This window comes from Schistosoma haematobium, chromosome 1 (genome assembly GCF_000699445.3).
Source record: "Schistosoma haematobium chromosome 1, whole genome shotgun sequence".
In the NCBI taxonomy this organism is placed as follows: domain Eukaryota; kingdom Metazoa; phylum Platyhelminthes; class Trematoda; order Strigeidida; family Schistosomatidae; genus Schistosoma; species Schistosoma haematobium.
The window spans coordinates 64,860,196-64,874,557 of record NC_067196.1 but is presented as its reverse complement, the minus strand read 5'-3'; the positions used below and the strand labels follow the sequence as shown (position 1 = coordinate 64,874,557).

The 14,362-nt window shown below is 42.7% G+C and overlaps 1 protein-coding gene across 1 annotated transcript; it reads left to right on the top strand.

Annotated features, from left to right (window-relative positions):
* The first annotated feature begins 10,999 nt into the window (after nt 1-10,999).
* MS3_00001865 (uncharacterized protein) lies at nt 11,000-13,206 on the top strand. Its single transcript, XM_051209371.1, has one exon. It carries the CDS (start codon nt 12,294-12,296, stop codon nt 12,927-12,929), a length of 636 nt encoding a protein of 211 aa, XP_051074824.1. The 5' UTR covers nt 11,000-12,293; the 3' UTR covers nt 12,930-13,206.
* The last annotated feature ends 1,156 nt before the right edge of the window (nt 13,207-14,362 follow it).

Below are 14,362 nucleotides of genomic sequence, written 5' to 3'. Positions count from 1 at the left end.
CTGACATCCAGTTCCCTATCCGAATATCGCTAGTGATTTGTGTAGGAAGAAATAACGTTCCTCATGCGATATCTTCCGACAATAACGTTTTCCTTGAGAAAAATATATTTTATTTAAACCTTTTCTACTTCAAAAGTTTTTTCATTGTTTGGCTATGTACACACTGTTTCTTAGTAATGAGTTGAGTATCAACTGACCTTAATTTCTATGGAAGTGATATAGTAGATTCTATCAATAAACCCACTATTCTCCTTTTGCATTTTATCTTAAAGATACTTCGGTACTATATAGAGAGAAGAGAAATTCGTACGGTTTGCTTTTGAATACCTCCCTGTCTGTCGGTCAGGGTTTCGGCTGGCATCTCGGGTAGTTTATTAGCAGATATGGTACTGCTTTGTTATTCTCTCTCTTCATTACTGCCAGTATTTGTGTTATTTTTATACAGATATGGTAGTACTTGAAAACAAAACTTAACATTTGTTCGAGGAGGATATTTTGGGCTAATGTATGATCGTGTAGCTAATCCGTCCACTAAAGATAGGAACTAGTGCGCTTATTTTTCAGCTTCGTGCAGGGGATTCTGCAACAACATTGCCCGTATATTGTCACCCTCGTGCGCTTGTTTCTAAACCAACGACTGACTTATCGGTTGGCAGCGTATCCGACATAAGGCCTCGTGGCGTTGTTGGATAGTGGGGGTAACCCTGCTAGCCAACTTGGGCAGTCGCAGGGATCGGACTGGTCACCCACTCTGTTGCAACTGATCAATCCTGAGTTGTATACTCGGGGCTCACTTTACCGCTCGAGCTACCCGTCGTGTGTGCTCAGGTATGGGAATTGCAGAAGTCATCGGACTTACGCAATCCAAGCGTATTGACGTTTGGTTTCGTAAAAATGAAACGTTGAGCTGCGAAATATCTGCCCTGTATCTAACAAAATCAGTAGCGTATCTATCAAGTCGAAGACATAATAAGAGGTGGTAGCAAATGCTGCAATGGGGCGACCAACAATCTCCCATGATAGAGTGCTTGTGCTTATGTGTGTAAGGAAATGCTGGAGTGATAGCCATGGTGTAAATGGAATGCATATGTGTAAGAGACAGTCTGGTGTGCCGAATACGTTTTCTTCGTGAATGGTGAACGTCTACCCTCACAAGTGGGTAAATTTGCCTATGTGTATGCTATAGGACGCATGGGGGGAAAACTCGTGTGCATGTAATGTATATTTGCTCATAGTTTATGTAAACCTGCATACCAAGTGTGTTAACAAGTATGCAAGTAGGCTAACATATACAGTAAATCCGCAAATTTCTTTACTTCTTTCGGTGCGATATCACTACTCATTCAAAGAGCCGTGTAACCGCAGTCCCCATTAAATCACATTCATGCGATGGGTTTGTGAGACTCGACAAAACAGAATCTGTTCATAAAAGTCAGTCATCAACAACATAGAACTTCGTACGTGCTTACACCAGTTCGAGTTGCTACACCACATTAACACAGAGATGCAGTTGTCGATTCAAATCCCGTAGTGGTAGAGGCGGTAAGAGTGTAAGCAGTAATCGAAAAGACCAAGGTTTGAAGATGTTATTTAAAGAGTATAATCCAGTGTAATCAATTTGGAAAGAGACAAGGAGATTACAGTTTGGGAGAACACAAATAGTGGATGCACCTGAATCATCGCAAACGGTTTTGAGCCATGTCATTCAGGTCTCCAACCATCGGTTGTTATCATCTCGCGGATCCCAACTAGCTAGTCCACACTTACCAACATGACTCAGTTCACTTGTCAGTGACTTCATGGATTTGTGCCATGTTTTTGTCTGGCCGCCCCTAGCTTTCTTCCATCCTACACCTATATCATGAAACATCGCATGTCGTGGCAGTCGGTGGTTGGGCATACGTAACACGTGTCCCAGCCATCTCAACTGATGAAGTCTCACTACTTCATCAATTGGTTTGCCATCCTTACCTAGTACCCGTTTCCTAACAACTACATTACTTACTCGGTAGTCCCAGGATATACGAGCAATGTTTCGAAGACACCTATGATCAAATACTAGTAGCCTACGAATATCCTCTACTCTTACCGGCCATGGTTCACTGCCATAAAATAGGACGAAACGAACTGCTGTGCAGCAAACCGTCCTTTGGTTGATAGACGGATATCTTGCCTACGCCATAAATGACGCAAGTTGGCAAAAGCTAGTCGAGCCTTCTGTATCCGTGCTGAGATTTCGTCAAACACCAGACCACGAGGGCTGATGAGACTTCCAAGATAAGTGAATCGGTCGACACGCTCAACTACTTCACTCCCTATCATTAGATCGGGTGTCGATGCAACCCAATCCTGAAGCAACATTTTGCATTTTGAGGGGGAGAATCGCATCCCGAACATGCTTGCATTGTTGCTTGGAGTGGTCAGAAGACTCTGAATTTTGTCAGCGTCTTCACCAAATAGAACTATGTCATCGGCATATTCCAAGTCAACAAGTGAATCTCCTGGTAGAAGTTCAACCCCTGGAAATTTGGATGAGGGAAGTGTTACCTCTAAAAGCACGTCAACGACAAAGTTAAACAAGAATGAAGAGAGTGAACAGCCCCGACGAACACCACTTGAGGTAATCAACTCTCACTCGACCAGTTGAGTTTGAGTAGACAGCCTTTACAAGGTTAGTGTAGTTCTTCGGTACTCCTGCCAATGACAAGCAATGCCATAGAACCTCACGATCAACAGAGTCAAATGCCACCTTAAGGTCGAGAAATACTACGATTGTGGGGCGTCTGAATTTGTGTGTATGTTCTGGGACCTGACGTAGTGTGAATATCTGGTCTATACAACCACATTGAGGTCGAAAGCCAGCCTGGTTTTCTCTAGTCTGCTCTTCACGAGCTTTGGTTAGGCGTCGAAGTATTATTGAAGCTAATATTTTAGACACTATATTAGTCAAACTGATTCTTCTGTGATTGTCAGGAGAGGACCTTTTTCCTTTCTTATAGACTGGCACAATCAGTGATTGAGACCAGTCAGATGGGACTATGTCGAATTCGTAATAGACCACTAGTTCTTAGTAGGCTACATCTGCTGATTGGGGTTGGAACTCTGTACGAGCTGGTAGAAATGTCATAAATCTTAAATGGTAGTAGGCACGGAAACTGATGATTAAGAATAGTATTTGTCTGATAAATTTATTGCTGTAATAAGTTCTTCAAATATAGTTGGGGTGGTCAGTCTTCTGAAATTAAAGCCATTCACAAACTATTTCAAACTGAGAAATGCTGGAAAACGTTAATAACAAAGGTGATTCCACTTACTTGAATATATGAAACGAATATTCCGAGAAAAATGAGAAACATTTGTATTACTGAGTAATATCAGTACAGACCAGGTAATTGTAAACTTCTTGGTGTTATATTCTAATATTGTGGCGGTAAATAAATTCCCATAAATAAATGATTATTTTGAGTTTTGCACATTGATACTGGACTCACCCTAGCTGAATGCGCTAGGCCACTCAGCCACCCTAGATTGCTACTGAGTGCGCCGTGCTACGCATCACGCGCAAAAACTGACTAGTCTAAATCAAACGTTCAGCATATCTATAAATTCCCAAATATAACTTCGGTCTCCCTAGTATGGCTAGGTTGACACTTTTCGATTTTATAAGTTTTTGCAGATAATAGCAATGTCAAGTCCTGAGTATCCATAACACCTTTGATCCGTATTGTTATGAGCTACTGCTTACTTTAAATGATTCGTATCCCTAGTAGGACTATATGGAAGTATTATTTTTGGCTCTCTCTGATTGACCAGCTGACTAATGAGTGGCCAGCATCTTTGTTCATAACTTTTGAATACTGATTATCTCGAAACTTGGATGAATGTTCAAGAGATCAAGGAAATCATCACCGTATTAGTTTGATTTTGCAAGGGACAGGAGGTTAGGTTTTCTGTGTTAGTCCTTGCAGTGGTGATCTCATAGCTGTTTTAACGTTTATATAAAAGTGTCAAAAGTTGGAGCTTCAGTTGAGTGTTGAGGTGATGAATTTCATTCATTGATGATTCGATGGGGAATTCGATAGTCAGCTGACAAATAATTTGTTTTGGACTTGCGAACATTCCTAGAGGATTCTCGCAAATTCTGTTTTTGGAATAGAAGAAAAATGAGAGCATCAGATGCAATATTATCACCAAGTTACTTAAAAACTGTAATTACGTCACCTGTGGTTCTTCTATACGACAATGGATACAGGCTTAGTTTTGCCTGCCGAGCATCATACGGGAGCTCAGCTATTCCGAGAATCAGCTTACCTGTTGTCCTTTAAACCGTTGTCAACTGTTCATCGTCTCTTTTTATGCAGGTGCTAGCCGCCTGCATACAGCACTCGAGTTTAGGACGAACGAATACTGTACATGAAGTCTGAAAGGTCTTGACATTGACATGGCTAAAAGCTCCACATACTGACTCTGGTGTTCCATAAACTCTGTCGACTTTCATATGGCAGTGTGAATTAATTTTTAAGTTTTGGCTAACGGTTACTCCTAAGTCATTTTGTGTCTGGACAATAGGCAGCTCAGTTTTATCCACCGTGTATGAATCCGTACCTTGTTGAGTAAGAGGGATCATTGTGCGCTTTGAAACATTTATTAGCAACTGCCAGATTTTCTACCATTCAGATAATTTCTTCAGGTCATTTCGAAACTCTGGATTGTCACCAGTTTTTATCGCTCTCTATGTCTTGACATCGTCTGCGTATAACAATATCGACGTTACTAGTAGACCGTGAAGTTCATTCCCATACATGAAGAACAACCTGTCCCCGAAACGGTACCCTGGGATACTCCGCCAAGCATAAGTTATCAGCTAGACGACTTTGAGTTCACCCATACTCTTACTTGACACCTAACTCGGAATTCCTTTATCCGCATTAATATATTGCCTCCATCCGCGGTATTTCCTAATTTATATAACAGCCAGTTGTGACAACTTTGTTAAAAGCCTTACTCAAGTCAATGTAGGCAACGTCTACAAGTAAATTTCGACTTTTAAGGGCTCAAGAGCTTCCAGGGGCTATCATTAGTTTAGTGAAACATTGAGTTGTTTTTTCGTGTCTATAGGTAACCCTCGTGCTATTGATAGAAGAAACCAGACAAGTAGTGAATAGGTCTTTATTTCGATCTTAGCGCAGTCACAGTGGAGCGTGGGATCATCTGTTCAGACAAACAAAGGCTCTCAACATTCAATATAAGATAATAGGGAATATAACGCTTATACAAAACAAGGAAGTGAATGAATACTTGAACAATACTGTTTTGGCATATGCTTGGTTGTTTGAGGTCAACTCTTAACCAACCAACCTAAGCTGTTACATTAGCTTCCCCCTAGAATCGACTTCCGTAGGAACGTCGGTTCGATTAACCTAACTATCGAAAACACCTTAGTTCTATTTCTCGTCCCAAGGGAAAATCATCAACTCGCTCACTGTTTGACTTACAATCAGTGACGACTGACGCTGTCAACGATAGTCCATGGATGTCTCTTCTTTACTAGCTTGTCATCTTATTTTGTAGCATGTGATTTCTTCTACAACTATCGACGACAGTCTGCTGCGTGCTTTCAAGAGAACGTGTGAGAATGTGGAATAAGAATATCTGAGGAAGTGCCGCGAGCGGGCTACCCAACACCATGTTGGTGAGGTACGATTTTTCCGTGCTCAGACCGGCTATCAGGTGTTTACTCACCTGCCTCTTGAGTCGCCCTCAAGTAAAACGTAAAGAAGAATCTACTTCAAAGGTAATGGTGAAAATCAAGCAAACCTGAAGAACTGCTCCACTGCCTGCATAAAATAATAAGATACAAAATGGAAATACATAAATGTAATTGATAATTGTTCGGTTCCATGTAAGTGTTTGGTCTCCAGAACGGATTGGTATTCTGGAAGGGAATAGACATAGTGTAGATATCTTGTGCACGAAAAACCATGAAAAAAATACTCTTTTGTAATGCATATATGTAAAAGGGTGAACTTGCTAGAAGTTGGACTCTTTAACAAAATCGTTCAAACGCGTGACCTTGAGCCTGTGATGACCGCGTTTTACAACTAGGTGCGTAACCAAGGGTGCATCAGAGTACTCCACAAAACGGAAAAGAATACACGGTTAAGAAGCAAAAAAATTGTGTAGAGTATGCGGATCAAGTACAGTTGTGTCAAATACCCTTTTCTGGTTTGATTTAGGTATGCATGATATATTGAAGCAATATTTCGTCAGTTCATCCAAGTAACGAATTGGTTTGCACCTCAGAAGTGTGTAAGTCCTATTACTCATTAGTATTACGAGTGATTAATTGGTGTAAGGAAATATTGAAGTCACTTCCTCCGTGGTCTGATATGGCTTAACGGCTAAGCACGCGGTCTAGCATTCAGGAGGGCAGAGGTTCGAGTGCGTGTGGGGCCTGCGTTTCTGTTCACCAGACCCACCTTCAATACGATGTTTGTTGCCCGTAAGTCGCGCACATATGAGAGAAAAAATGACAAGAGGACAGATTGATATATCAAGGTGCCATATTGGAAAAGTATAAGTTCTTTGTTTACATGAATATTATTACTATAGAAAAAAAAATTCAAGTTTAGTAAATTTCCATTTTACGTTATATTTAAACCAAAGAATATATATATATGTATATATATATCAGTTATTGATATAAAATGTCTTTTTTATAACGTGTAGTGACTCACATTTATCACGAGAACACGACTGGTTTAATAAAAACAATTATTATTATAACCAACTGTACCAGTGCTTGTTTTAATGTGCTTTTGTTTGACTGTGCTAATGACAGCTATTTTGTGCTTCCATTCTTATACTTACACTTTGATTGTAACTTCGCGCGAATTCGGTTACGTTCTGTAACCAAGCTTGTATCCTGGCACGATCTCGGTATCCTTTCGATGCCACGAGATCGCCAGCAAATATAACTCGACTTGGTCCATTAATTGCCTTCTGATATTTGGCTTCTCGGGGATTTTATGGAGTCATTTGGGACGAGCTTCTTACGCCTTCTGATCTATTTGGCACGTGTTTCTTGGTAGCGGTGTTCATAGTTAATCTCAACTCGACGCCACGCTACAATTGGTGACCCGTATTTTGGAACACGCCTCAACTTCTGGTAAAATCTTCCAAAGAAGCCAATTCGGTGAGTCTATGATTTATCTATCCACGTCTGTCGTATATTTTCATATTTTTTAATATGTAATATACTCGACATGACGGATAACGATAAGAATAGTATTAATATAATAGACTCACATGTATGTGTACCGAATCCTTGTCACTTTTATTCGCGTGATGATGAATTCCACGCTTTATTCGAAAAATTTTCCCCTGTTAACTATTCTCCTCGCTGACCCGGCTGTTTGGTACGGAATGCATTCGCATACTCATTAACGTCTACCTCCCAGCATCAAATGGTTAAGTTGAACGGTTTCATTGCCAACTTAAAAGTGCTCTACGAGCACACGAGAACGACAACTGGTACGAAACCTTATCGCTCGTCCCCTTAGGTATTCGAACGAGCTTGAAGGCAGATATACAATGTTCCGCCGCTGAACTGGTATACGGCACGACATTGCGTCTGCCCGGAGAATTCACACCACGGAGCAGACCTAATTTCGGTAAATCAGACTACGTCCATCGACTGTCTGCATTTATGCGAACGCTGTCTCCGGTGTCAACTCGAATACAACATCGACAGGTCGCTCTCTCTCGAGAGTTATCTACCTGTTCACATGTTTTCATACGAGTAGATTCGGTACGCAAACCTTGGCAACAACCTTACGAAGGCCCTTTTCACGTGATCGCTCGTCACGGAAAGACCTTCAAGGTTGATCGATATGGACGCGTCGAGATCGTCAGCGTTGATCGTCTCAAATCAGCACACGTCGATGACAGTGCCCTATCTGGTAACCTGAGATTCAATGCTAGACCTATTAAACCTAGCGGGATCCTCAAATCTTCTTCAGGTCCCACGCTAGATACACCTGAGACCTCATTCTCACGTCCCAGTCAACAGCACGCGTCATCTGCACCGTCTACGGACGAGACGACAGTCTCACGTCCAGATCAGCAGACCACGCCGCCTCTGACCTCGGATGAGATTGCAGGCTCACGCGATACGAACGAGACTTCTGTCTCACGTTCCGGTCGCCGAGTACGGTTGCCCGTACGCTTCCGCGAATAGTCGCACAGTTAACAGCCGATACGGTGTAGTGTTATTCCTATACTACACGCACGCTACACTCTTCTCTTTTTGATTTTCTTTTTGTTTCCTGAGCCCACGCCTTCGACCACCTCTGTTTGGTTCCGTCGACTTCAGTCAACTTTGGCGAAAGCTGGACTGGCCACCCATGCTCTTGTCAACTCACTCAGTCGATATTTTGGTTTCGAATGCTTGGCATACGATTGGTCTCGAACATGGTCGTTACGGTCGCTTCTGGTCTTTTGGCTCAACGTGGTTTCGTCCTACGTCTGCAGCGTTTCTGGTCCGGACCCCTACGAACGCCCTCTTCAGATTCTGGATACAAACCACTCTGGTGTAGCATGCCAACTCAAGCAACAAATACAGCACATCGCTCCTGGTACCGTTCTCCGAAAACGACCTTCGTTGGCAACTCGACGATCAACGATCGCTTTCCTGTTCGCCAATTCTTCCGTCCTACAATCGCTCGTCAGCCGATCAGTCCCACGATTTAAACCGCTATTTATCGAAAGTGTAAACCCTTTCTAGCGGGGGCTCCTGTAGTGACTCACATTTATCACGAGAACACGACTGGTTTAATAAAAACAATTATTATTATAACCAACTGTACCAGTGCTTGTTTTAATGTGCTTTTGTTTGACTGTGCTAATGACAGCTATTTTGTGCTTCCATTCTTATACTTACACTTTGATTGTAACTTCGCGCGAATTCGGTTACGTTCTGTAACCAAGCTTGTATCCTGGCACGATCTCGGTATCCTTTCGATGCCACGAGATCGCCAGCAAATATAACTCGACTTGGTCCATTAATTGCCTTCTGATATTTGGCTTCTCGGGGATTTTATGGAGTCATTTGGAACGAGCTTCTTACGCCTTCTGATCTATTTGGCACGTGTTTCTTGGTAGCGGTGTTCATAGTTAATCTCAACTCGACGCCACGCTACAATTGGTGACCCGTATTTTGGAACACGCCTCAACTTCTGGTAAAATCTTCCAAAGAAGCCAATTCGGTGAGTCTATGATTTATCTATCCACGTCTGTCGTATATTTTCATATTTTTTAATATGTAATATACTCGACATGACGGATAACGATAAGAATAGTATTAATATAATAGACTCACATGTATGTGTACCGAATCCTTGTCACTTTTATTCGCGTGATGATGAATTCCACGCTTTATTCGAAAAATTTTCCCCTGTTAACTATTCTCCTCGCTGACCCGGCTGTTTGGTACGGAATGCATTCGCATACTCATTAACGTCTACCTCCCAGCATCAAATGGTTAAGTTGAACGGTTTCATTGCCAACTTAAAAGTGCTCTACGAGCACACGAGAACGACAACTGGTACGAAACCTTATCGCTCGTCCCCTTAGGTATTCGAACGAGCTTGAAGGCAGATATACAATGTTCCGCCGCTGAACTGGTATACGGCACGACATTGCGTCTGCCCGGAGAATTCACACCACGGAGCAGACCTAATTTCGGTAAATCAGACTACGTCCATCGACTGTCTGCATTTATGCGAACGCTGTCTCCGGTGTCAACTCGAATACAACATCGACAGGTCGCTCTCTCTCGAGAGTTATCTACCTGTTCACATGTTTTCATACGAGTAGATTCGGTACGCAAACCTTGGCAACAACCTTACGAAGGCCCTTTTCACGTGATCGCTCGTCACGGAAAGACCTTCAAGGTTGATCGATATGGACGCGTCGAGATCGTCAGCGTTGATCGTCTCAAATCAGCACACGTTGATGACAGTGCCCTATCTGGTAACCTGAGATTCAATGCTAGACCTATTAAACCTAGCGGGATCCTCAAATCTTCTTCAGGTCCCACGCTAGATACACCTGAGACCTCATTCTCACGTCCCAGTCAACAGCACGCGTCATCTGCACCGTCTACGGACGAGACGACAGTCTCACGTCCAGATCAGCAGACCACGCCGCCTCTGACCTCGGATGAGATTGCAGGCTCACGCGATACGAACGAGACTTCTGTCTCACGTTCCGGTCGCCGAGTACGGTTGCCCGTACGCTTCCGCGAATAGTCGCACAGTTAACAGCCGATACGGTGTAGTGTTATTCCTATACTACACGCACGCTACACTCTTCTCTTTTTTGATTTTCTTTTTGTTTCCTGAGCCCACGCCTTCGACCACCTCTGTTTGGTTCCGTCGACTTCAGTCAACTTTGGCGAAAGCTGGACTGGCCACCCATGCTCTTGTCAACTCACTCAGTCGATATTTTGGTTTCGAATGCTTGGCATACGATTGGTCTCGAACATGGTCGTTACGGTCGCTTCTGGTCTTTTGGCTCAACGTGGTTTCGTCCTACGTCTGCAGCGTTTCTGGTCCGGACCCCTACGAACGCCCTCTTCAGATTCTGGATACAAACCACTCTGGTGTAGCATGCCAACTCAAGCAACAAATACAGCACATCGCTCCTGGTACCGTTCTCCGAAAACGACCTTCGTTGGCAACTCGACGATCAACGATCGCTTTCCTGTTCGCCAATTCTTCCGTCCTACAATCGCTCGTCAGCCGATCAGTCCCACGATTTAAACCGCTATTTATCGAAAGTGTAAACCCTTTCTAGCGGGGGCTCCTGTAGTGACTCACATTTATCACGAGAACACGACTGGTTTAATAAAAACAATTATTATTATAACCAACTGTACCAGTGCTTGTTTTAATGTGCTTTTGTTTGACTGTGCTAATGACAGCTATTTTGTGCTTCCATTCTTATACTTACACTTTGATTGTAACTTCGCGCGAATTCGGTTACGTTCTGTAACCAAGCTTGTATCCTGGCACGATCTCGGTATCCTTTCGATGCCACGAGATCGCCAGCAAATATAACTCGACTTGGTCCATTAATTGCCTTCTGATATTTGGCTTCTCGGGGATTTTATGGAGTCATTTGGAACGAGCTTCTTACGCCTTCTGATCTATTTGGCACGTGTTTCTTGGTAGCGGTGTTCATAGTTAATCTCAACTCGACGCCACGCTACAATTGGTGACCCGTATTTTGGAACACGCCTCAACTTCTGGTAAAATCTTCCAAAGAAGCCAATTCGGTGAGTCTATGATTTATCTATCCACGTCTGTCGTATATTTTCATATTTTTTAATATGTAATATACTCGACATGACGGATAACGATAAGAATAGTATTAATATAATAGACTCACATGTATGTGTACCGAATCCTTGTCACTTTTATTCGCGTGATGATGAATTCCACGCTTTATTCGAAAAATTTTCCCCTGTTAACTATTCTCCTCGCTGACCCGGCTGTTTGGTACGGAATGCATTCGCATACTCATTAACGTCTACCTCCCAGCATCAAATGGTTAAGTTGAACGGTTTCATTGCCAACTTAAAAGTGCTCTACGAGCACACGAGAACGACAACTGGTACGAAACCTTATCGCTCGTCCCCTTAGGTATTCGAACGAGCTTGAAGGCAGATATACAATGTTCCGCCGCTGAACTGGTATACGGCACGACATTGCGTCTGCCCGGAGAATTCACACCACGGAGCAGACCTAATTTCGGTAAATCAGACTACGTCCATCGACTGTCTGCATTTATGCGAACGCTGTCTCCGGTGTCAACTCGAATACAACATCGACAGGTCGCTCTCTCTCGAGAGTTATCTACCTGTTCACATGTTTTCATACGAGTAGATTCGGTACGCAAACCTTGGCAACAACCTTACGAAGGCCCTTTTCACGTGATCGCTCGTCACGGAAAGACCTTCAAGGTTGATCGATATGGACGCGTCGAGATCGTCAGCGTTGATCGTCTCAAATCAGCACACGTCGATGACAGTGCCCTATCTGGTAACCTGAGATTCAATGCTAGACCTATTAAACCTAGCGGGATCCTCAAATCTTCTTCAGGTCCCACGCTAGATACACCTGAGACCTCATTCTCACGTCCCAGTCAACAGCACGCGTCATCTGCACCGTCTACGGACGAGACGACAGTCTCACGTCCAGATCAGCAGACCACGCCGCCTCTGACCTCGGATGAGATTGCAGGCTCACGCGATACGAACGAGACTTCTGTCTCACGTTCCGGTCGCCGAGTACGGTTGCCCGTACGCTTCCGCGAATAGTCGCACAGTTAACAGCCGATACGGTGTAGTGTTATTCCTATACTACACGCACGCTACACTCTTCTCTTTTTTGATTTTCTTTTTGTTTCCTGAGCCCACGCCTTCGACCACCTCTGTTTGGTTCCGTCGACTTCAGTCAACTTTGGCGAAAGCTGGACTGGCCACCCATGCTCTTGTCAACTCACTCAGTCGATATTTTGGTTTCGAATGCTTGGCATACGATTGGTCTCGAACATGGTCGTTACGGTCGCTTCTGGTCTTTTGGCTCAACGTGGTTTCGTCCTACGTCTGCAGCGTTTCTGGTCCGGACCCCTACGAACGCCCTCTTCAGATTCTGGATACAAACCACTCTGGTGTAGCATGCCAACTCAAGCAACAAATACAGCACATCGCTCCTGGTACCGTTCTCCGAAAACGACCTTCGTTGGCAACTCGACGATCAACGATCGCTTTCCTGTTCGCCAATTCTTCCGTCCTACAATCGCTCGTCAGCCGATCAGTCCCACGATTTAAACCGCTATTTATCGAAAGTGTAAACCCTTTCTAGCGGGGGCTCCTGTAGTGACTCACATTTATCACGAGAACACGACTGGTTTAATAAAAACAATTATTATTATAACCAACTGTACCAGTGCTTGTTTTAATGTGCTTTTGTTTGACTGTGCTAATGACAGCTATTTTGTGCTTCCATTCTTATACTTACACTTTGATTGTAACTTCGCGCGAATTCGGTTACGTTCTGTAACCAAGCTTGTATCCTGGCACGATCTCGGTATCCTTTCGATGCCACGAGATCGCCAGCAAATATAACTCGACTTGGTCCATTAATTGCCTTCTGATATTTGGCTTCTCGGGGATTTTATGGAGTCATTTGGGACGAGCTTCTTACGCCTTCTGATCTATTTGGCACGTGTTTCTTGGTAGCGGTGTTCATAGTTAACCTCAACTCGACACAACGCTACAAACGCTAATGTTAATTTCCAGGACTTTGTATTGGCCACTAATAATAATTGGTTTAACTTTAGGATAGTCGTGATATTTCTATTGTCAGTTCAATGTTATGATTACTAAACAGTTCCTATATAAGTTGTTTAAATTTAAGTATGTGGAATCAATGCGGCTGACATAGTAACCTTACAGTAACGCACTGTACTATATCTTCACGGTTATTGATTCTTAAATGTCAGAAATTAAAAAAAATCTGAATATTGCCAATAAAGATGGGTTATATGATCACACTAAAAAGCATGCTGCAGGGAAACTGGTTAAGTCATTACGTAAGTTTCCTAAACATGAAAAAAAATGATGAGAATTTTAATAAGCACTTGACCATGGTTTAATCCAAAATGTTGTCTAGAAAACTACTTATTAATAGTAGTATTAATCGTATCAAGCTACTAAACATATCCTCAACCGAAAACTTTTAGAAGTAGTTCATATGGTATATATTGTATAGCCAGTCTACGTGAAAAATGTATATAAATATATAAGAAGTACAGCCAACATAGTTAATTAACCAGAAAAAGAAATTATAAAACTCGCCTGGGTTGCTTTTAGAATTCGTTGTATTTGCTAGTGTTAGTTGTATGAGTTTGATTAAAATCCTCAGCCATCGTTTCGGAATACCTAGCTTATGTGTCCAGTATTTTAAAAAAAATATTTAACATAACACGTATATATCAAAGGTAAAAGGTCTGGGGAGTTGTCGGTGAGGCGGAATGAGGAAAAAAAAATATTTTTAAGTAGATGCAGGGTGTGATTAGCTGCGTGGTTAGATTTTATCCTGCAGCCGAAACTGTCAACATCCTTGACTGACTAATTGGATGTGCCCAGCGGACCGTTTTAGCCATTTGCAAAGATTTATTATCTTTACATTTCGATTCCGTAATGGATTTGTCAGTTAAACGATCTAACAACACGTATGGTGGTTCATGATCTAGATAAGCCGGCTTTAGCCTATCAATACTTACTGTGTCGATG